The sequence below is a fragment of the Bison bison genome, unplaced genomic scaffold (assembly GCF_000754665.1).
Source record: "Bison bison bison isolate TAMUID 2011002044 unplaced genomic scaffold, Bison_UMD1.0 scf7180017864530, whole genome shotgun sequence".
In the NCBI taxonomy this organism is placed as follows: domain Eukaryota; kingdom Metazoa; phylum Chordata; class Mammalia; order Artiodactyla; family Bovidae; genus Bison; species Bison bison.
The window spans coordinates 3660589-3685633 of record NW_011495080.1 but is presented as its reverse complement, the minus strand read 5'-3'; the positions used below and the strand labels follow the sequence as shown (position 1 = coordinate 3685633).

The 25045-nt window shown below is 40.4% G+C and overlaps 1 protein-coding gene across 1 annotated transcript in view; it reads left to right on the top strand.

Annotated features, from left to right (window-relative positions):
* Positions 1-25045, top strand: part of LOC104982305 (exocyst complex component 4) — a 236826-nt gene that overhangs the window by 74285 nt on the left and 137496 nt on the right. The window contains exon 3 of the mRNA XM_010831656.1: positions 17666-17821. Coding sequence (XP_010829958.1) covers positions 17666-17821 — 156 coding nt within the window. The remainder of the gene's footprint in view (positions 1-17665; positions 17822-25045) is intronic.

The window sequence follows — 25045 nt, the reverse complement described above, 5'->3', positions numbered from 1 at the left end:
ATTTTCAACTTTACAAAACCAAATTCCATAATGGTTGTACCAATGTCACATTTACCAAATGACAGTCAAAAAACATATTTTAAAAATCAGCTTTTACGTTTACTTTAAGTGGCATTGAATTTTAAGATTTTTTTAAAGCAAGGTATGTCTTCTCTTTCTTATATTTCATAAGGGCAACCCATAATTTCTAACAAATAATAATGCCAATGAGTATTAATTATAATGGAGGTTGTATAGCTTACTAAATTCACAGAGCACTGTTGAACATTCTTGTTTTGAAATGATACTCAGGTTGAGTATAGTTCTTTTTCCTGGAGTGTTTCCAGATCAGTTTCATCCTTACACGTGAACAGCCCTTCAGATATGTGACGATGACTATCACGGTCCATTTAGTAGTTTTGGTTTCTTCACTCTAGACTGAACATCCTTGGTTTCTGATACATCCTGGGTCCGTAAACCATCCTCCTCTTCTTTCTTCATTGCCATTAGGCAGGCAGTGTCTATCTTAAAAAAGGAGCACTCCCCTCTGAGCCCAGTATTCCAGATGTGCTGTCATACTTCAGCAAAACCACTGCCTTCTTTTTGTAGGACTCAGTGCCGAAACACATCCTTCATTGCGTGTGAATGTGTAGGACTAAAGTAGTCAGTTACAGATTATATCTCTAAAGAGCTTACATTCTTGGTAAAGCATAGAAAGCAAAATAGGAGACAAAGAAAGCAAGCAAGTATACCCACAGCATTAACTTATGATGGAAAATATGGTAAGATAGGCAATGATGACATGTTCTAGGAAGAAGAAATTACAGAGGACAAGAAAGACTTGGGGAAAGACACCGACTTGGACTTGTGAAGAATGAGTAGGATTTTTACAATATTGTTTATTCAGCTGCATCTTGAGTCATAGCATGCAAACTCTTAGTTGTGGCATGCAGGATGTAGTGCTCTGACCAGGAATCAAACCTGGGACCCCTGCGTTGGATGCCTTGGGTGTGCAGAGTCTTAGCCACTAGACCACCAGGGAAGTCCCTAAAACAAGGAGGATTTAGACAGGATTTAAGCTGAAGGGGCTGAAGGAATGAAGGAACCAGAACAATGTCAAGAAGGTGGGGAAGAGCAGGACAAGGATGAACAAATGATGAATATTTGGGTTTTGGACAAGATGGCCAAGCCAAAATAGAGGCTGTTGAATACCAGGTTCAAGGAACTTGACCTTTTAAAGTTAGGGAGTGGGAACCACTGAAGATGAGTAAACAGGGAGTGCCCGGGCAGACCTGTGCTTTAGGGAGATGTTTCTGAGCTTGAGTAAGATGGATTGGAAAGGCAAGAGTGTGGAGGTGTAGTGGAGAGAGGCAGAGCTCCTGAATTAGAGGAGACATGGGGAAATGGAGGGGAAGGGGCAGACCAAGAGACACAAGGGGCTGAATTTGTAGGATGTGGTCACTGTCTGGCTGTAGAGGGTAGGAAAGTGTAAGAAGAAACACTAGCTGGAATTGGCCTTATCTTTTCTAAGCTGTATTTGAAGGAATTTTTTTTTTTAACTTAAATTCAAGATCTCCCATGTAGCCATTGGACTTAATGTTATTTTTAGCTCATTTCAGTCTATTGAGATATTTTTGAATCCTCATTCTGTCATCAAAATAATCATAGCTATTCCTCCAAATTCCATGTCATTCTTGATTTTATAAGCAATCTTTTGGTTTCTTTGCCTATGTCATTTAAAAAATGTTTGACGGGACAGGGCTAAATTAAGAATTTTGTGCTCTATATCTCTCAAGACTTCTGTTGAGATTGACATCCATATACTAGTCAGTACTTCAGGGGTTCATATGTTTTTCTCACTATAAACCCTGGACTATAGCTCAAGAGCAGTCTCTGGGGCCTGAACTTCAATACCAGCTTTGTCACCTATTAGCTTTGACCTTGAACCGAGTTACTCAGCCTCTCTGTGCCTTACTTTTCTCATCTACAGAAAGAGAAAATAATAGTTCTTCCCTCATACTATTGTTTTGAAAATGTCAACTTTATAGAGCTGTCTTAGCAAAATAGTAAGCCCCCTCCCAAATGATTAGCTATTCATATTGTTCTGATAATGACAATGATGATCATGACAAAGATTACCTTTACTACCACCCATGGTCAATACCCCTATATTTCATCATGCATCCCATAAGAGACTTAGATTTCTTACTAGTGTCCGCCCAGCTCTGATCCTTACAGTGCAGCTAGTCCTTCCTTCTGTATCCCCATGATGGGCATTAGAAGACAGCAGTAGACAATACCTAGTTCTTTGTTCTGGAATCCTCTCATCCCTTCATTTTTAGCATTCATCGCCTCCCGCTTTGCCAGACTTTTTGTTAAGAACTCTCCATCTTAGAAACAAAGTCTCTTGACTTTGAGCCAAATTTTACCATTGCTTCATTCAAGTCAGTGACATACCCAGTTAGGAAAGGAACAAAGTCATGTTACTTGTTTAATTGTGAGATCTTCCTATTTCCTAGTGAGTACCACCTCCTAATTGTTCATAAACCATCATTAATAATCTATTCTAGAATTTTTGCCTATAGTTCCAAACTTACCCAATTTCTGTAATATACCTTCTTTTATGAACATCAGGGCATTTGTTCTCAGGCATTTTTCAATCTGCCAGGATACATCTAAGATTATCAGCAGTGGTTCTATGAGTCTATGCTTTGAATTATTTCTGTGCCCCATGGTTCTTGACTAAATTTATTAAACCTATCAAAATATTATTTAATTTCAGTTACTCTTGACACAGTTAATTACTTGATCCTTAAAACAGTTCATTTGCTTGGTCTCTAGAATTTCATTCATTTAATGAATGTTTCAGATCAGATCAGTTGCTCAGTCGTGTCTGACTCTGCGACCCCATGAATCGCAGCACGCCAGGCCTCCCTGTCCATCACCAACTCCTGGAGTTCACTCAAACTCACGTCCATCAAGTCAGTGATGCCATCCAGCCATCTCATCCTCTGTCATCCCCTTCTCCTCTTGCCCCCAATCCTTCCCAGCATCAGAGTCTTTTCCAATGAGTCAACTCTTCGCATGAGGTGGCCAAAGTACTGGAGTTTCAGCTTTAGCATAATGTTTATTGAGTACTTATCCCAGGATTTGTAGATACAGCAGTGAACCAAACAGAAAATATACTGCTTTCTAGGGTTTACACTCTGTTGGAGATGGGATAGAGGAGATATACAATAAATAGAATACATAAATCCATAAAGAATTTTAGAAAATAGTAAGCCCTGCAGGGGGAAACGGAGTAGAGTCAATAGACCCTGGGATGTAGGAGAAGAAGGTTGCAGTTTTCAGTAGGGTGCCCCAGTAGGCCCTGTCATGTTGAAGTTTGATAAAAGACTGGAAGGAGTTTGGGGAGTTAGAGAAGATTATCTGGAAAGAATGCCCTGGCAAAGGACAGAGGCCCTCAAGCATGACTACACATGACACTTTTCAGAACCGACAGGGAGGCCAGCGTGTCTGGGGTAAACTGAGCAGGAAGGAACTAGAAAGATATCCGAAAGGGAACAGAGGGCCAGGCGTGTAGGGCCTCGTAGGCCACTGTAGGGCTGTTGACTTCTATTCTGATTAAAACAGGAGCCATTGCAAGAGCTGTGCCTACAAGCAGATATGGTCTGATTTTTATTTTTAAATATAAGTATTGAGAGTAGGCTGTAGGGGTTACACAGATGGAAGCAGGGAGGCTGACGAGGGCCTGTTGCGGTCATCCAGGTGAGAATTGCAGCTCATACTGGTTAGCAGCAGCACAGGGGGTGAGAACTGGTTGAATTCTGAATACATGGTTGATCTTTGAACAGCCCAAGTTTCTACTGCATGGGTCTGCTACTAATATGCACATTTTTTTCAATAAATACAGTACCTGGATTTTCATTCTGCACATCTTTAAGTGTGAGGGAAAGTTTGTGTTTGATTCCAGCATGTGGAATCAAAAAACTTAGGGTTTGGGTCCTGATTCTGTCCAGACTGTTTCAGTTTCGTGCCCCTGGGTGAGTCACTAATCAATCTTTGGTTTTTGAGGCAGAAATAGTATATGGATTTTTAACTGTGCGGGAAGTCAGTGCGCCTAACCCCTGCATTGCTCAAAGATCGACTGTATTTGTAAGGGCCAGCCAACAGAGCTCCCTGCCAGACTGGATAGAGTGTGAGAGAAAGAAAGCTGTCAAAAATGATTCAGGATTTTTCATTTAAATGGTGAAAAGTCAGAGTTGCCAGTATTGAGATGGAGAACATGGCAGGTTTGGGGGCAGTAGATAAGATTCCAATTTGGAGTGTGTATTAGGCAACCACATGGAGCTATGGGATGGGCAGTTGGATGTATGTATCAAAAGGAAAGAAGTCTGCCCTGAAGATAGGTATTCTCAGCCACCAACATATAAATAGTGTATATAAATGGTATTTAAAACTATGGACTACATGAAATCTCTAGGGGATTGAGTATTACTATGACAGAGAAAAGGACTGTGGAATTTAAGAAGTTTGTAAGATGAGAAACCAGCAAAGGAGACTGAGAAGTGACCATCAGCGAAGTAGGAGGAAGAAGAAGACAGTGTGGGGTCCAGGAAACCAAGTGAAGGGATGGAGAGATCCTTTGTCCCAGTGCTGCTATAGGATCATGTTAGAACTCATCTTTGAGTGATAAATGGAACACGGGGGTATTCCTGCTTGTCACAAGAGTTGTTTCCATGGACTCGTAGATGGGAAACCTAGATTGATACGGACTTAAAAAAGAATCTGGGAGTAGAGAACTTGTAAATACAGGCAGAACTTTTACAGTGAGTTTTGCTGTGAAAGGGAACAGAGAAATGGAGTGATAGCTGGGGAATTGAGACCACATGAAGGGTTTTTTAATTGTTTTAGCTGTTATTTTAAATAGAAATAAGTGCATGTTTATATTTTAAGAAAATTATTTAGGACAAAGGGAAGATTATCGATACAGGAGAGAAAGAATGAACATTGCTAAAATTGTGTTTGGGGGTTGGATTCAGTGCAACAAATATAGTAACTGGCTTTAGACAGGCTCACAGGTAGTTTTGTTCACCATGCTCTGTCCTTCTCAAAGGAATGATTTCCGTCATTTATAGTTAACCGTTTTGTCCAAACAATGCACCAATCTATTATACTACTGGGTTGGCCAGAAAGTTCATTCGGATGTTTCCGTGCCATCCTGTGGGAAAATCCGAATCCACTTTTTGGCCAACCCCATGCTTTTCTCTTGGAAAATACCCATTACTTTTGGTTCTTGATATCTTGTGGTCAACAGTTATCGTGATTCCTTCTCCCGAGGGACTATATCATTTTGGTGTCCTTCCTGGCCAAATTCTCTGGAATGATGTCGACTTACTGGTGCCCACGATCACACTGTTCCTTCTTCAGAGTCTTCTCTGTCCTGGTCTACCACAGTTGCTGAATTTATCTCAGAGTTGGGAAAAGTACTCCTGTGAAGCTTTGCCGAGGATTAAATAGAAAATCATTTACGTGGTTGTTACACAACAGCGCGCTCACACACACAGCACAGAACCCTGTGGGGCCTGTTACCTGTCACTTAGTCAGGCTTTCCAGGCTCGGAAGAAAGTGTTTCCTTACTGTGCGAGTGTGAAGATGTAAAGTGTCCTTACTTCCTCTCTTCCCACGTGTTGCCCTCCCCCAGACTGGCACCTGCTGAGGAGTAATTAGGGCAGTTCTAATTTGGACAGCCAAATCCTGATTACAGTGAGAGGAAAAACAGGAAATGTTCTAGTTTTGCTGCCAGCAAATGACTGACTTAAATAGAAAGCCATATACAATTCAAATGATCCAAAGTGATATAACATTGGGGAAGGAGGAAGGGAGCGGGGAAATATCGCCATCGGATTCTTTCTCAGCAGATATCTTTTACACAAAGAATCTGATCCATAAGCTCACAATGCCCTCTGCTGAGAGCTGGAGTGTTTTCTGAGTTTGCCCTGAGAACCCAAGTGAACCACTGGGAGTTTGGAGTGAAGTGAAGTTACTCAGTCATGTCCGACTCTCTGTGACCCCGTGGGCTGTAGCCTACCAGGCTCCTCTGTCCATGGGATTTTCCAGGCAATAGTCTGGAGTGGATTGCCATTTCGTTCTCCCAGGGGATCTTCCCAACCCAGGGATCGAACCCGGGTCTCCTGCATTGTAGACAGACGCTTTACCGTCTGAGCCACCAGGGGAGTCACAAGGAGGTCTAAGGAAGGGTCAACAACATCTCACCTTTCTCTGAGCCCTTCACTCTGGAGAGAAAGCCTGTTATGTATACTGATGTCATGTTATATGCTTTGGATAAAAAGGCATCCTAAAAGGGAGATGAGGACTAGAAGTCTACTTCTTAATTAGTCACAACTCTTGAGTCTTAAAAGAAAACTCAGCTGTGAATTCTTGGGTCCTCTGCATTAGTGAGGGGCTTCCCAGGTGGCTCAGTGGTAAAGAATCCACCTGCCAATACAGGAGTCACTGGAGACAAGCTTTCGATCCCTGGGTGGGGAAGATCCCCTGGAGGAGGTAATGGCAACCCAAATCCAGTATTCTTGCTGGGAAATCCCATGGACAGAGGAGCCTGCCGGACTATAGCCCATGGGGTCGCAGAGAGTCAGACACGACTGAGTGACTGAGCATGCATTTATACTGCGTTAACGACAGGTGGCCAGTCTGTTGGTCTGCTACTTGTAAGCTGAGTGTTTCTCTCCCTTTATCATCCTCTTTGTCCTAAGGTACAAGCAGCTGCTTATGTGCCCCCAAATAGTCACTTGAAGATGGAAAATCATTTTTGTAAAGTTTGTCTGTTCCAATTGAGCATCAGCTCATTAATCAAATTTCTAGGCCTTCCTGCATTGTGTTGGGCCTGGTAGAAAACACAAATAAAACATCTTCTAATCTTGAAGAAGCAGTTGATACAAGACACAGGCATGTTTTTATTAGGAGAAGGTGGAACCAACCCCAGAGCCCACCTTTCACCACTTCTCCACGGAGGCCTGAGAACTCATACCAAGGCATGAGTGACATGGAGGTGCACTTACCACCACCAATGGCAGAAGCCAGCTCTGGCACAAGCCTGGACACCTTGTGGGGCTTCAAGATGTTTATTTCATGAAGGAGTCAGTTCCTAACAGACCGAAGAGGATGAGCAAGCAGTAGGGAAGCATGGATGGACGTGATGCATGGGGGAGGGGTTGAGAAATGAAAATGACTGGGGTGGTCAGTGTAGTTAAGAATGAGCAGAAAAGGTTTCTCTTCTTTTAAACTTCCCATGTTAAGTACAGGAACACCATCATGGGTATTTGGGAACAGGATGACCTATCCTCTCTAATCCAAGTAGTGTCTTCAGAAGCTCTCAGTGGCTACCTTGTGCCAAGTAGCAGAGACTAGACACCATGGTTTGTGAAACCCTGTGGATTTGCTGTGCAGAAAGATGCCAGGGTCCTACAGGAATGAGAGTTTAATTGACCTGGTCTCACTGTCTTTGCCAGCTAACTAACTCTGAACCTCAGATGAGCCAAGGGCTGTGCCAGGGAACCCTAGTCAAGCTCCATGCTAGCCTGTCTTCTGGTTTGCCTCTTAAACCTATGCTATGTCCCCTATTCTTGGCTCACCTACCACTGATACATTCATTTTCATTAAATAGTGAAGAGATTATGAAGACATTTATAAAAATATGTACAGTATCTGATTCACAGAGCACAGTCAGCAAATGCGAGCTTTTATTATGTGCTCCTATAACTTATTAGGCATAACATTTCAATATTTATCCAGCTGTATTATAATTGAAGACTTTTATCATGTGTTATTTGATATATTATTGGTTTACATGTCTTTCTCTCTCAAACTCGCAAGTTATTTGAGGAGATTTTAAAACACACCACCTCGATTTCTCACATAAGGCTCACAGAATCCTGGACCTGGGCAAGAGTAGTTTAAAAATGTCGCCAAAGTGATTCTTGTATGGGTTACTGATCTGAATTCTGGAGCTCTAGAAGCAAGTTACCGTGTCTTTTTTCCACAAAATTGTCCCAACATTTAGCATGACATCTGCATACAGGCCTTTCCCTCATGTTTATTGATCAAGTGAATAACTCTACTTTTCTGTGTGCATGTTAAATCACTTCAGTCATGTCCCACTCTTTGCGACCCCATGAACTGAAGCCCACCGGGTTGCTCTGTCTGAGGGATTCTCCGGGCAAGAATACTGGAGTGGGTTGCCATTCCCTTCTCCGGGGGATTTTCCCCACCCAGGGATAAAACATGCATCTCTTATGTCTCCTGCGTTGGCAGGTGGGTTCTTTACCACTAGTGCCACCTGGGAAGCCCCATATTCTAGTGCCCATCAACTGCCTTCCTGTCAAGTACAGATACTGCCCTTCCAATCACATCTCCCAGGAGTTCCCTAGCAAGCAGCCAGTCTTAATTTTCCCCACCTAACTCACGATGAAGGAGGAGTCAGTTGCAGTCACTTTGAAGCAAAGTAATAAGGACCCGAACTAGAATGGAAATACACACTTGGGAAGGTGCGTGGTCATTGTGCAAGGACTCCATAGTTATCTACTCATTTTGTCAGTCACAGCAGTTCTCAAGATTAGATTCTCCCAACCTTACAAATGAAGAAACAGAGGTTCAGAAAGGTTCATACCATGGCTAAGGTCCCAATGTAAGCAAGTGGTTGTACAGGCATGAGAAGCTAAGACTGGCTCTACAGCCCAAAGAAGAGAAAGTGGGAAACTCAAATAATGTTTCAGATCAGAGAGACATGTTCATTTAGGGTGGAAACTGGGAGTTACCTGGTCTGAGATCTTTTTATAAAGATCTTTATATTTATATTTAAATTGGCTTATCATTAAAAAAAAATCTGAGCCCTGACAGTTGAGGCAGATTTTGTATTCTTGGTCCACTGTGTTATAATTATTTTTCTTGGTTTTTAAAATATCAAACACTTATGACCCTTCATGTGAGAGCTTATCTAGTTGAAGGTTGTTATTAAATTATCCCCTAAATAATTTCAGTAAGCTCTGAAATTTCAAGTCTTTCCCCCTGGGTCCTCTTAAGATTGTTTCTTTCCATCACCCATCTCTAGAGTTATCAGATGTTTCTTGAGTTACAATTCCAAGGTGGAGATACATACCATCATAAAGCTCTCTGAGCAGCATTGAGTGTGATGTGAAAGACAACCTGATGTTTCTCTGCTCTTTTCCTATTTATTCTGCTCCGTCTTTTCTTAAGAGAATCTTTAGTTTTGCATCTGCTTTTGTGTTTGCTTGATTTCACTCAGCGGCGTAGTACCAGCTCTGCATTCTGCGTTCATTGTCATGATCGCCGAGTTGCTGAATGTCGCTCTGCAGTCTGACCTGCTACAGGTCCAGTCATTCATGGTCGAAAATCAACTCTAGTGGCTTCATTTGGACCAGCCTTGATGGGGTTCATTTCTCTAGCTTGGCTCCTAGTTTTTTTTTTAAGTGTCTGAAAGATTCAGTCTGGGAAAGCAAACATCATGCCCAGGCTGTCACCAAACAGTTGAATCCAATTAGCCCCACCTGCCCCTGCTTGTTTACCTAATGAAAGACTCAGCACCCCAGCTGTGTCCGGGGACCAGGCACACGTGTACTTCCCAACTGTTCCAGCAAGGAAGCAGTACACGTCGGAGCCAGTCGACACAAGCAGATGTTTTCTGAATGAAATTCACTCAGCTGTGTCCAGAGGGTGGACTCTTCCCATGGTAGCCCCCTCACCTGTTCCAAGAGGTATACCTCTTTTCCTCTTCCTCCTGGGAGCAGGTACAAATAGCTACACAGATGGCTGTGTCTGTGGCCCATTGAGCTGTGAATTAATCAGTAGATTATAGTTCTGGTAGTGGTAATTAACCCTACCCCTCTTATGGAGTAATTGTTGTAAATTTAGTTCTCCTTTTTGGAGGCTGTTTGGATATGTCCTAGAATTGTGTCACCCACATAGTACCATTTTTCACAGAATTATAAAGTAATGCGGTTGGTCAAGATGGGAACTTTGCCATTTGAATGAAAAATTCCCCTTAGGGTAATCGTATCTTGCTAATCAATGCTAATATTTCAAATTAGGATATTTGGAATTGCTTTGGGGACTGATTACAATATGAATTAATAATTTATGGTTGAGGGCATTATATAGGTGGATAGCATGCTCGTTAATTTGGATTACTGTTTTTTAATAAGACAGGATCTATGACTATTAGTGGAGACAGTAATGTAATACTGTACTATTGAATTAAACCAGGCTTTAAGAAATACATAAGTAAATAGTATGAGTACTTTTAACATAGTACCCCACTAAGCGATACTTTTTCATTCCAACCAGTGCTAAAAGAAAAAGTCTAGTTCTTGAAAAATGTACAGTACTATCTCATGCCTATAGACCCAGCCTTTTCCCTGAACCGGGGAACAGATGGGGGCCATCATGGATGGGCTCAAAGATTTACATGCTGAAAAACTGTGTTGGGTTTGGGCTTCTAACTCCGTGGAACAGAATTTTGATTTGTACTGTGGGCATGAGAGGAACTGACCCACTCAGCCATAGCTCTTAATAAATATGGACACTGAAATTTAACTTTTAAAAATTTTTTATTTTTTAAATGAAGAATAATTGCTTTACGGAATTTTGTTGTTTTCTGTCAAACATCAATATGAATCAGCCATAGGTATGCATATGTCCCCTCCCTCCCACCTCCCTTCCCATCCCACCTCTCTAGGTTGATACAGAGCCGCTATTTGAGTTCCCTGAATCATACAGCAAATTCCCATTGGCTATCTATTTTACATATGGTAATGTAAGTTTCCATGTGACTCTCTCTATACATCTCACCCGTTCCTCCCCTCTCCTGCATTCATGTCTGTTCTCTATGTCTGTTTCTCCATTGCTGCCTGCAAATAAATTAATCAGTACCATCTTTCTAGATTCCATAGAAATTACATAAAGGTTAAATAAATCTGAAATTTAACCTTTATGTAATTTCCATATGTCACAAAATAGTTGTCTTTAGATTTTAAAAAAGCATTGAAAATATCAGCACTATTCACAGCTTTTATAACACATATGAAATTAGCAGGTGAAGCAGATCTGACATGCAGATTATTTAATTTGACCAACCCATGGTATAGGACAAAGTCCTAGCTATGAGGTTATAAATTGTAAGTAGAAAAGGAGGGGTTTTGTTCATTTGCTTTCCAAAGGGGAAAATACTGTAGGCTGACACAGTTAACAAGGTCCTCCCAGAGAAAGTGAGGCTTTGAGGAGACTTTCCAGTAATAGGCCATGTATGAGTAAGTGGAGTGGAAAGGGAAGGCTTGACAGTAATTACTCCTTGGCTTGTTTGTCTTGTGAGTCAGGACTTTTTAATGCTGGGCTTTTTTTTCTTTCGAAAGGGGGATACACTTCTATTCATTATTCTAATTTTGTTGAATTCACAGAGGTATAGTGAGAGCATAGCAGAATGATCTATACTTTGGTCAAAATGCCAGATGGTTTGATGGCTCACCTGAGTCATTTGGTGCAGAGAAGGAGTAAAGGAAAACCACTGACATGGTTTTAGCTTAATCAGTTACCCAAGATTCCTAAAACTGAAGAGGGCTTATTTTTATGTCCAGTTCAGTTCTTACACACTCCAAATACCAGGTTTTGTGCACGGCACTGGGTGCACAACAGCTAATGAGGAATCAACCCTGTCCTCAGAGAAGCCACCATCTAGTAAGGGATACTAGCTTGTAAAGAAGTGTGGTAGGACCCGTGAGAGCAGAGGTATGTGGGAGGTAGTGGTTCTCACCTTGGAATGCCCACTGGAATCACCTGGGACACTTTTTAAAATGTTGATGCCCACATGCCATCCCCAGAGATTCTGGTGTACTAGGTTTTAGATGCGGCCCGGACATCTAGTAATATTTTTAAAGCTCCCCAGGGCATCTCATATGGTGCTAGTGGTAAAGAACCCTCCTACCAATGCAGGAAACATAAGAGACAAGGGTTTGATTCCTGGGTCGGGAAAATCCTCTGGAGGAGGGCGTGGCAACCCACTCCATTATTCTTGCCTGGGAAATCGCATGGACAGAGGAGCCTGATAGTTATAGTCCTTAGGTTTGCAAAGAGTTGGGCATGACTGAAGTGATTTAGCATGCACGCACAGATGCAGTCAAGATTGAAAGCCCCAGTAAAGGGTGATAAGGCACAATGAAAGGACTCAGTTGTCTCAAGGGAAAAGCTGATGTAATGTTTAATCAGTAGAGATGGAAAAAAGTTCTCTAGGCAGAGATGATACACATAAGCAGGAAGCATTCAGAAAACATTTGAATTTTGACTGTGGATGGGATGTTCAGCCAACACAGGCAGGGATTTGACTGGGGGTGTGTGTGTGTGTGTTAGTCACTCAGTCATGTCTGACTCTTTGCAACTCCATGGATTGTAGCCCACCAGGCTATTCTGTCCATGGGGATTCTCCAAGCAAGAATACTGGAGTCGGTTGCCATTCCCTTCTCCAGGGGATCTTTCCAACCCAGGGATCAAGCCCAGGTCTCCTACATTGCAGAGAGACTTTACCATCTGAGCCACCAGGGAAGCCGTGACTGGGAGTAGTGAATATACAAGAGAGGAAAGCAGTAGAAGGAGATGAAGTTGAAAAGGTAGATGTTCATGACTTGCTAAGTTTGGACTTGGTATTAGAATTAAGAATCAGTGAATATTTCTAAGAAGGAGAAAACAGGATTGCATTTGTACAGTTTTAGAGAAATGACCCTTCCAATGAAAGTGGTGAATTGGACTGATGGTCTTGAAGTTCCAGGCAAGGCACCCAGTTATAAGGTCACGGCCAAGTCCAAGTGAAAAGTGATGAGGGTCTGCATATGGGTGAAGGGCATAGTCAGGAAACAACAGACTAGTCAGGAAACAACAGACTTATGAGATACTAAGAACATGAAATCAGCAGGATGTGGTGTCTATGAGTGATGAGGGTGACTTCAAGTTTCTGACTCAAATAGCAGGACGTATGGTTGGTCTGTCAATCAAACTAGGGAATACTAGATGTTCAGTGGGACAGGGAAGGGTGGATAATAAATGAACTCTTTTGACTCAGTTTAATCTAAATTGCTTGTAGGACTTTTAAGTAGAGTTCTCCAGTTAGCCTTTTCATATGCTGATCCGAGACTTAGAAGAGAGGGCAGCCCTGAAAATATTAATTTGGGAGTCCCCGGAATACTGGTGGGTTGGGTCTGGCAAGAAGATGAGATTGCCCAAATGGCACAACCAGAATGCTATGGAATCAAATACCTAAAGTAGGGACAGAGGAAAAGAGCCCTTGGTTTGGCTAAGAATGAACTTACGAGGGATAATGACATGGATACCAAAGGAGTATTATTTTTAAAAAGGAATAATCAAAAGTATCAGATACGTCTCAATAATCATAGTGATCAGTCTTGGGTGTTCTTTGGAAGGAATGATGCTAAAGCTGAAACTCCAGTACTTTGGCCACCTCATGCGAAGAGTTGAGTCATTGGAAAAGATTCTGAGGCTGGGAGGGATTGGGGGCAGGAGGAGAAGGGGACAACAGAGGATGAGATGACTGGATGGCATCATTGACTCGATGGACGTGAGTTTGAGTGAACTCCGGGAGTTGGTGATGGACAGGGAGGCCTGGCGTGCTGCGATTCATGGGGTCACAAAGAGTCGGACACGACTGAGCGACTGAACTGAACTGAACTGGACTGAAGGTACAACATGCCCATGGATTGGTAGAACAGTTCCAGGGGAACAATAGTTTTAGAACCCTGACTTCAATTGATTTAATACTGAATTTTGACTTTATTTAGAAGTGTGGAGTGGGTATATTTAGGAAACCCCTTTCCTACTCCAACACATAGAAAGTCAAGATAAAAATATGACTTTAAAAATATTTTTAAAATATGTTGCCAAATTCAAAAGAAAGAATTCTCCACATGCCTCAAATGAAACAGAAACTAAAAGTCATCACAACAAGCAAATGTTACAGTTGAGAGTCCCACCCCTGTATGAGGACCACATCCAGAGGTAGTCTTTGTCTGTTTGGGCTGCTGTAATAAAATACCGCAGACTGGATGGCTTATAAACAACAGAAATTTATTTCTCACAGTCCGGGAGGCTGTAGTTTAAGATCAAAGTGCTGAAAGCATCAGGGGAGGCCCTCTTCTGGTTTGAAGCCTGTTTATTGTATTACCACCCGGAGGAAGGGGCTAGGGAACCACATCTGTGGGATCTCTTTCGTAAGCCACTAATCCCCTCTATGAGGGCTGCACCCTCATGACCTAATCACTTCCTAAAAGCCTTACCTCCTAATACTGTGGCAGCGGTGGTAGGATTTCAACATGTGAATTCCAGGGGGACACAAACATTTAGATCATAGCAGAGGTGAAGACCCAGTAGGGGCTAGCGTATTAACACCTACATGGCCTGGAAGTTTATCTGTGCAGGAGTTATGCATGGGGTCTTTCCACCCATATATGAGACTAGGAAAACTTTGTGCTTGGGAATAGGCCACTCTACTCCCAGGAGAAAAGTTCAGTTCAGTTGCTCAGTCATGTCTGACTCTTTGCGACCCCTTGGACTGTAGCATGCCAGGCTTCCCTCAGTTCAGTTCAGTTCAGTCACTCAGTTGTGTCTGACTCTTTGCGACCCCATGGACTGCAGCACGCCAGGCTTCCCTGTCCATCACCAACTCGTGGAGCTTGCTCAGACTCATGTCCATCGAGCCATTGATGCCATCCAACCATCTCATCCTCTGTCGTCCCCTTCTCTTCCTACCTTCAACCTTTCCCAGCATCAGGGTCTTTTCAAATGAGTCAGTTATTCACATCAGGTGGCCAAAGCATTGGAACTTCAGCTTCAACATCAGTCCTTCCAATGACTATTCAGGACTGATTTCCTTTAGGATGGATTGGTTTGATCTCCTTTCAGTCCAAGGGAAAAAGTGACCTCTAAAAGAAATCAGAATCCTACACATGTGACGTGTGCAAGTAAGGACCTCAATTTATACCACTCGTGTAGGGGGAGAAAGTTGTAAGCCAGAATAAGGAAGGAAAAAAAAACTTAAAAACTTATTTGAAAGTAGTGAAACTTAAAGGATCCAGGAGGGGCGAATGCAGCTCATCTAATAGTGACATCTCCAAAGCACAGGGCAAAATGTGGGATTCGTTCAAAGGTCAAGTCCCTCTGAGGTAGAACTTGCAGACCTGAATAGCAAACCACCCTCATGAAAAAAGAAGGAAAATGCAACTTATAGGACATTTGACATCCAGAGTGAAAGGGTTAGTGGCTCGGTCACGACCAACTCTTTGCAACCCCATGGACAGTAGCCAGCCAGGCTCCTCTGTCCATGGGATTCTCCAGACAAGAATACTGGAATAGGTTGCCATCTCCTTCCAGGGGATCTTCCTGACCCAGAGATCAAACCCAGGTCTCCTGCATTGCAGGCAGATTCTTTACCATCGGAGCCACCAGAGAAACCCCGAAGAACTTCCTGAAAATACAGAGCCACATAAGAACTTTAAAATCTCTGCTTAAAAATGATTCAGAGAAATAAAGGAAGGATAGAATCTGCAATACAAGTACGGAACATTTTAGAGGAAAGAAGCCAGTGGATTTGTAAAAGAGCTAAACAGAAAATCTAGAAGTAAAAATCACTGAAGAAGTTGCAAGAAGGAACAGATGGGTTAAACCATAGAGTAGATCCCAGAGGGAGACTTCAGGAATTGAAAAGGTAAATGGGAGGTGAGAGAATGAAGTGACTGGGTGAAGGCCACATTCATTTGATAACAGTGTATGTGGATGGAGAGAAGCTTTATTAGAGAGAAATACTGCATCGGGAAAGAGATTCAGTTATTCATTCATTTAAAAAATAGAACACAGGGGATTGAGGAATATATTGAGAGAGATCCCAGATATGCAGGAAAGGGGGGGTGTCACTGGAAGGAAGGGCAGAGAAAGGAGCCCCACAAGCCTAGGTAGAGGAATTATTGCCAATAAGTGGTGATGAAACAGATTTGAATATATTTCTATGGAGGATAAGAGTTGAGCTGTTTGAAAGTATATACTTCGGTCCCCTCCTTTCTTTGACAGATGGAAAGAATGTGGGGGTCAAACAATGAGGAGATAAAAGACAAAGGTTTAAAAGATAGCCATAGAAGGAAGGAGAGAGGAAGTCGATCAGAGACAGGTAAAAATCATGCCAAAGAACGTTGAGGATTCTTCTGACATGCAGTAGCATAGATTTGTATTCTGTAAGACTGAATACAGCACCCCATGTATAAAAGTGTAAAGTTATCTTGTGGGATCAATCCATGTAGATTGCAAGAAGATGCTTGAAAATAACAAAGAAAAAAATGAACAAAAGATACCAGTCAGAGTAATTTGAGAGGTCTCAGGGAAGAAGATTCTGTAATCTAAGTTTTGTATTGCTGACCACACTTACTGTTAGAAACCTTTTGCTTGTGGTGAGTGAGAATTCTAGAAATCAACTATGGTTCTCTTATTTATTCTAGTTTATTTTCAGAGACCCAGGGCAGTGCTGCTCCCTGCAACATAGAATTTTGTTACCTCAAGTTAGGTTGTCATGAGTCAAGGTTTTTAGGTGTCAGCAACTTCTGTCTACATACGCTGTCTGTTGGGTAAAGAAGGTTTTCTCATACATCCAAGCATATACACTGTGTATGTATTGTATTATTTAGAAGGACATCGTGTTCTTCAGTAGAACCATTATACCAACATAAATTCCTGCCTGTGATGGAGGAGAGAACTTCTTAGCCTCAGAGGGCTCGCCAGCTAATTAGCAGTCCTTTCATAAATATATGCCATTCTGTCACCTAGAATTGCTGAGGAGGATTTTTAGACCATTGAAATTAGTTACAGTGAAAGAAATGTTGAACAGAAAGGGAAGCTTTTTAATTAAGTTGGAATTGAGTGTTCACGATGACTTTCCAGGTATGTTTTGGTAAGAGCAGTGTTAATAGCTCACCCATGGGCCCTATTAAAGGACTTGAATCCTATCACTCCAGGTCACTTGTCAGAGCTCACTAGAGAGAACAGTAATCAAAGACTTTTTCTGCCTGACATCAAGGGCAGAAGGTTTCTCTGTGATGGTGGATTTGCTTTGAATAGAGAGGTGTCCATGATTCAAAAAACATCTTCAAGTAGAGCTAACTGGTAGTTTAAACCAAGAGGTCAGAGAACAGCCTTTTGTAACACTTCCATCACCTTTCAGATATAATTCATGTTGTTGTTTAATTGCACTGTCTTTGTGGTTAACCCACTTTTTGTTTGTTCAGCATCTTTCTTGAAAGAATCCCTTTCCACTCCCCACCCACAAAAGACCTCCCATACACTTTTATTTATCCTTAGAGATTAACTAGGATGAGGGGAGCTAATTAATATTACTAGTTTCACAATTACTCAACAATGAAGAAACTAAGAATGGAATCTAGAAATGATGTTTCCCACAAAGGTGACCTATCCGTGGATGTCATGCCTCCAGCTGGATAATGGGTTAGGTTAATAAGAGAGGTGAGCATGGTGTCTTTTTCCAACAACAAAGGTAGATGGAAAATGCTGATGAAGTGTCCTGAAGTGTCTCTTTTCTGTTGGTTGTGTTCAGGGGTATCGTCCAGTCTGAAGAAAAACTTGTCATCAGTGCATCGTGGGCAAAAGATGATGATATCAGCAGGCTCTTGAAATCTCTACCAAACTGGATGAATATGGCTCAACCCAAACAGCTGAGGTCAAAGAGAGAAGAGGAAGAAGATTTCATAAGGTAAAAACGTTTAAAAAGTCCTTGCCCTTGTACGGATATGTTATATGTTGCAGTTGTTCTTAACGTGCTTTTTAGTTCATAGAACTTAGGTGAACCTTGTAGAAATGAGATGTGCTTCCCACATTGGTGCATATACAGTGCTTTATCTCTGATTATTTCCTACATATTTTGACAAAAGTGAAGTCTCTCAACTTTATCCCGCAATATTTACCTTGGTACAATTTAAGTTATTTTTTTAGCAGTGAAAATGTGGCCTAATCTGTTGACACTCTTGAATTTCATATGTCTGGCCTGGCACAGTGAAATATTTTCACCTCTGTCATTTTAGAGCTGTGTAAATTGGTGGTCAGGTAGGGGAGAAGTGGAGGTAATATTTTGTCACATTAAAATAAATAAAATTTATTGTCTTTTTGCCTATCCAAGTGAATGAATAAATATTAATAAAATAAAGTAAAAGCACTTTAAAGAAGCAAAGACCAGAAAAAGAATAAAAGAAGTAGTGACCAGTATTTTAATTTTAATTCATCACAGAACTGTGAGCTTGTCTCCTTCTCAGAATGTGGGCTGCAACTGTAGATAAATAGGCCTTTACTGTTCATGAAGTTAACTGTATTTGTGTATTGTGGTGCCATATCTTTACTATTTTATTATGAAAAATTGCTATAGTGCCATTTAAAACTTTCTCAAAATCATGAGACTCAAAAGTTCTTCCATAATTTAACATAATGCCTCCTGATGAAGGTGAAAGAGCAGAGTGAAAAAGCTGACTTAAAACTCAGCATTCAGAAAACTAAGATCATGGCATCCAGTCCTATCACTTCACGGCAAAGGGATGGGGGAAATGTGGAAACAGTGTCAGATTTCATTTTCTGGGGCTCCAAAATCAATGCACACGGTGACTGCAGCCAAAAAATTAAAAGATGCTTGCTCTTTGGAAGAATAGCTATAACAAAGCTAGACAGTGTATAAAAAAGCAGAGTCATCACTTTGCCAACAAAGGTTCTTATAGTCAAGTCTGGTGTGCTACAGTTCATGGGGTTGCAAAGAGTTGGACACAACTTAGTAACTGAACAACAACAACAATTTATGTTTTCTTCCTTATATTTCACATTCTCTCAGAAAAACTTGTTAGCTAGTTACATTGATATAAGAAAACATATACATGATATAAGAAAATACACATATATATGAATATATATGTATTTTTTTAATTAATAGATTTTTATTTGTATAAGGGAGCAGTTTTAGGTTTGTTAAAAATACTGAGTGGAAGATGCATAGTTCCCATGTGACCCCTCACCCACTCCTACCCCCACTTTCCTCTACTTTTAATACCTTGCAGCAATGCGGTACATTTGTTAAAACTGGTAAGCTGATACTGACGTTATTATCAACTGAAGTCTGTAGTTCACAGTGGGTTCACTCTTTGTCTTGTACATTTTAAAAGTTGAGAAATGTCTAGTGATTGTATCCATTCACTGTTTAAAGTAAATGTAACCCTTTCAGTATCACTAAGAATAACAGTTTCTCTGCCCTAAAAATCCTCTATGCTCCTCCTGTTCATCCAGCCCTTGTCTCCTCCAACCCCTGGCAACCCCCGTTTTCTTTTCAATCTCTGTAGTTTTGCCTTTTCCAGAATGTCGTATAGTTGGAATCATACAGTACGTAGCCTTTTCATATTCGCTTCTGTTCTCTGTCATTTTGTGGCTTGATAGCTTTTTTTTTGTAGATGTCTGAATAACATTTCATTGTGTGGACATACCAGAATTTGTTTATCTGTTCATCTACTGTTAGGTTTCTTGGTTGCTTCCAAGTTTTGGCAGTTATCCATAAAGCTGCTATAAACCTTTATGTGCAGGTTTCTTTGTGGATGTAAGTTTTCAGCTCATCTGGGTAAATACCGAAGAATGTGGCTGTTAGATTGTATGACAAGAGTGTGTTTAGTTTTGTAAGAAATTGCAAAACTGTTCCAAAGTGGCAGTCCCATTCTGCATTCCCACCACCAGGGAGTAGGGGTTCCCACTTCTCCATATCCTCGCCAGCATATGGTGGTGTCAGTGTTTCAGATTCGGTACATTCTTATCAGTGTCTGGTGATCTCATTGTTTTCATTTGTAGTTCCCTGATGACATATGATGTTTAGCATCATCTCATTTTTCATTTAATAAATAAGCATTTATTAAAGCAGTGACTGCTACTTAGTCACTTCAGTCATGTCTGACTCTGTGTGACCCTATGGACTATGTAGCCCGCCAGGCTCCTCTGCCCTTGGGATTCTCCAGGCAGGAATACTGGAGTGGGTTGCCATGCCGTCCTCCAGGGGATCTTCCCAACCGAGGGATCGAACCCAAGTCTCCTGCATTGCAGTCAGATTTTTTACCACTGAACGACCAGGGTAGCCTATATATGTGTGTGTGTGTGTGTGTGTGTGTGTGTACACATATATATGTATACATATACGCGTGTGTGTGTATATATACATATAGTAAGGTATCTATCTGTTCAGATGTTTTCCCATTTTTAAATTAGGTTATGTATTTTCTTACTGTTGAGCTATTTTGGATGCCACTTATTTAGTTGACAGATGTTTACAAAAACTTTCAGTCTGTGCCTTGTCTTTTCATTCTCTTCACAGAGCCTTTCACAGAACAGAAATTTTTAATTTTAACAAAATCAAACTTAATGGTTTTTTAAAAATGGACTGTGCCTTTCTGCTGTCTGGTTTTGAGTGTTTTTGTGTAATTCTACTGTATCACCTTAGGGTATATATTTGTTTTATTTATTTTTTGCTTTTTTAGAGGTTCCACTAGAGTTCTCAACATACATTTGGGACTAACAAAAGTACGCTATAACAGAGTAGTCCTAATTCTTTCCTCCCATCCCTTGTAACATTTCTGCCATTTATTCCATTTATCCATAAACTATGATCACTGTATATAATGTTGCTATTATTATTTTGAACAAACTGTTACCTGTAGATCAATTAAGAATAAGAGAAATAAAAGATTTTATTTACCTTCAATTATTCCTTCTTTAATTCTCTTCCTTTTTAAATGTAGGTCCAAGTCTTTAACCTATATTTTCTTTCTTCCTGAAGAACTTCTTTTAGCATTTCTTATAAGGCAAGCCTTTTGAAGACAAATTCCTTCAATTTTTGTTCGAAAAAGTGTTTATTTTCCCCTCACTTTTGAAGAATAATTTCACAGGGTTCAAATTTCTAGGTTGATAATTCTTCTAACACTTTTTAAGTATTTCACTTCACTATTCTTGTTTTATGGTTTTTGAAGAAAAGCCCAATGTGATTTTTATCCTTGTTTTTCTGTGTGTAAGGTAATTTTTTCCTCTGGCTTCTTGCACAATTCCTTTCTTTGTTTTTGATTTTGCACTATTCAAATCTTGTATACATGTGTGTTTTTCATGGTGGTGATCTCTGAGCTTCATGGATCATGGTGATTCAATGGGTGTCATTGGTTTGGGGAAATTCTCAGTCATTATCATTTAAATTTTTTTTTTTTTCTCTCTTTCTTCTCCTTCTAGTATGCCCAAACATACATTACACCTTTTTAAACTGTTCCTCTGTTCTTTGATATTCTGTTCTGTCTTTTCATTCTTTGTCTTTGGATTTGGCTTTTGGAAATTTTTATTGACATTTCTTAAAGCTCATTGATTCTTTGCTTGGTTATGTCTAGTCCATTAAATAAGACCATTAGAAGCATTCTTCATTTCTGTTATGGCATGTTTGATTTCTATCATTTCCTTATGATTCTTTCTTAGAGTTTCCATCTCTCTGCTTATATTGCCTATAGTTTACATGTGCACACGTCAAAGGCACAGTTTGGCAAATTTTCATGCTTTTCATTGTGTAAGCAGTATCCAGATCAAGAAACAGAATAATACCAAGAAACAGAACAAAGCGGTAGTGAGCCTTACCGTTCCTCCTGGTCACTGGCCACCTCTTTGAAAGTTACCTGCGTCTTACCTTTAAGTACCAAGATTAGTTTAGTCTGTTTGGGTTTTTTTTTTTTTTTAATGGAATCATGCAGCTATATATTTTATAACTGGCTCCATTTGTTCCGCATTATGTTGACAAGATTCATGCGTATTCTTGTGTATAGATCGTATATCGTATTTCATCATGCGCAGCCTATGGGGTTGCAAAGAGTCAGACATGACTTGAATGTGAATACACAATGAATGTGAACACACCAGAAGTATTTTTTTAATATTTTATTATTTGACTGTGTATGTGTGTATATATGCACTCATTTATTTTACTCCTGTTAGGTACACCTGGGTAGTTTCTAATTTGAAACTGTTACAAATAGTGCTTCTTTGTATATTCTACTCTCTCTTGGTAACCATATGTATGTATGTTTTTTTATTGCTTACACTGTAGGCTTCAAGTTGCTGGTCATAGCATATGCATGTGTCCAATTGTAGTGCACATGGCCAAATAGTTCCCAAAGTGGTGGTAAGAGCTTGCCCTCTCAATCAAGCTTTACAATGTCACGTTTATTTCTGCTGTACAGCAAAGTGAATCAGCTGTATGTATACATATATCGCCTCCCTCTGAAGCCTCCTTCCCCCTCAATCAGTTTTATTAGTTGTCTTCAAAAGCTTAAAGGGGAGGCCTTCTAGCCATAGTTAGAAAGAGAGAATGCTAATCAAGAGATGAGCCTCCCTATACCACCTCAGATGTCTGATTTAAAAGAGCTAGAATTTAGTTCTTGGCTTTGTTCTTTTCTGTGTGTGATTTGAATTGTTACATTCCATCTTAAATTTGAAGGCAAAACAAATTATACATATTTTTAAAATTTTTGGTGAATTATTACATCCATGAAGTAACATGTTAATCTTAGGTGTATAACTCAGTGAACTGTTACATGTTATTTTACTCCTGTAACCACCTCCCAGATCAAAATACAGAACTTTTCTTGTACCCAGAAGGTTACCTGAAGGTAATCACTGTTCTGACTTTCATCACTGTTGTTTAGTTTTGTCTGGGCTTGAATTTTATATAAATTTTTCCATATTTATCTGGTTTATTTTGCTGAACAAGGTGCCTTAGGTATTTGTTCGTGTTTTTGCATGCAAATAAACATGGGTTGAAAACACATTCTGTTTGCTTTAACAGAAGAAAAATAATTTTTTATGTCTGTTTTGCTTTATATGTGATTGATTCTTTTCTCTTAATCTATCACATTCTCTATCCTGAAACCAAAGGTAAGTGGAGGGGACATTCTTCATTGATATTCCAATGTGGTAGAGTTGACAGAGCCTTGATTTAGCACGTTAGAGTACCACAGGAGCGTGGCATGAGCCAAAAAGACTGAAAAATCACACTCTCCTCCTATAATTAGTTTTTAAAGCTTAGAGGGCTATTTGGCGCCTGGATGAATATAGACTCCAGTGCCCTTTGCATTGAATAAAGGTTATGTTCCCTTCATTACTAAATGAGACAGACCCTTTTCCATTCTCGTTTTTTAACTAAAAAAAATAAAATGTATTATTTCCTGGCTTAACTTTGAATAAAGGGGGGAAAATAGGTCAGGCCAGGGCCTTAATAGAAAAATGAAATATAGCAAATATCCTTTTGTTCCCAAAGTAGCTGAAAGCAGGCTTTCTAACCCATTGTCTTTGTACCTGTCTTATATATGTATATAGTTATCCTTTTGATATCAGTGGATAGCCACTGATAAAAGCAGCCCTGCTTTCTGGAGATGTAATTAACAGAAGAGATGAGGTGTTGGAAGAAGTAAAGGGGTGGGGAGGCCCTATGTATTAGAGCCTGTCCCCCATAATTTGTTACACCCATTTCACTCAGGGCCCCATAATTTCAAAGAATAAGAATCATTACTTTACAGCCAGGTTTGAAAATCCTGAAGTGGAAGGATGTAATTGACATCTATCTTGACCAGGAAAGTGTTAGTCACTCAGTCGTGTCAGACTCTTTATGACCCCATGGACTGTAGCCCACCAGACTCCTCTGTCCATAGAATTCTCTAGGCAAGAATACTGAAGTGGATTGCCATTCCCTTCTCCACTTGACCAGGAAAAGAATATTCAAGTGATAAAAGTTAAAGAATATATAAAACCTACAAATTGTTCTGGAACTCCAGCATGAAGCAAAATGAATGATAAAGCATTAAGTTTCTATGAAATTGTTTAATCTATTACAACAATCAGAGTTGACAGGGAGTGACACTGAATAGGGCTTCCCTGGTGGCTCAGCTGGTGAAAAATCTGCCTGCAATTCAGGAGACCTGGGTTCGATCCCTGGGTTGGGAAGATCCCTGGAGAAGGGAAAGGCTACCCACTCCAGTATTCTGGCCTGGAGAATTCCATGGACTGTGTTTACAGGCACTATTAACTCTCAGTCAACAGATAAGGAAACTGAGGTGCAGAGAACTTAAATAATAACTGCCCCCGAATTTGCAGAGCCACTAAGTTGACAGAGCTAGAATTCGAGCCCCAGTAGTCTGGTTCCCAGAGCTAGCACACAGTGATCATCCAGACTTAAATTGGCCAAGAATTTTACTTTTGGACATTTGAGTTATGCCTTCATTTGCATTCACCATCATAATCTTGACTGATATTTTAATAGTTATTTGCTAATGGGTTTCCCTGGTGGCTCAGATGGTAAAGGATCTGCTTATAATGCAGGAGACCTGGGTTCAGTCCCTGGGTCAGGAAGATCACCTGGAGCAGGGAAAGGCAACCCACTCCAGTATTCTTCCCTAGAGAATTCCATGTACAAAGGAGCCTGGTGGGCTATAATTCATGGGGTCGCAAAGAGTTGGATACAACTGAGTGACTAACACACACACTTTGTTGCAGAAATTTATCATACAGATACTTTTACCCTTCATTATTATTAGAATTAATTGTATTTTGTGTATTATATTTTTGCCCATTTTTTCCCTTTCAGTAACAGGTTGTTAACAGAATATCCAACTGTTTGAGGGAAAGACAGGATAATGATACCAGGAATGTACATGCTCTAAAACTGATTGTCTTACTTCCCTCTGAATTATATGTTTGCCTAATCAAAGAAGAGAAAAAAGAAAATCAATCATTGTTGGAAAAAAGAAGGATACAAAGGGGCTGACAAGATTAAAAAGATATAAAGCAAATTATGTTGGTTTCAGGTAATGTGTGATACAGACCTGAACAAGGAAGAGAAAATGAAAGGAGATTTTTAGTTATTTTTATTTAGAAGATAGCT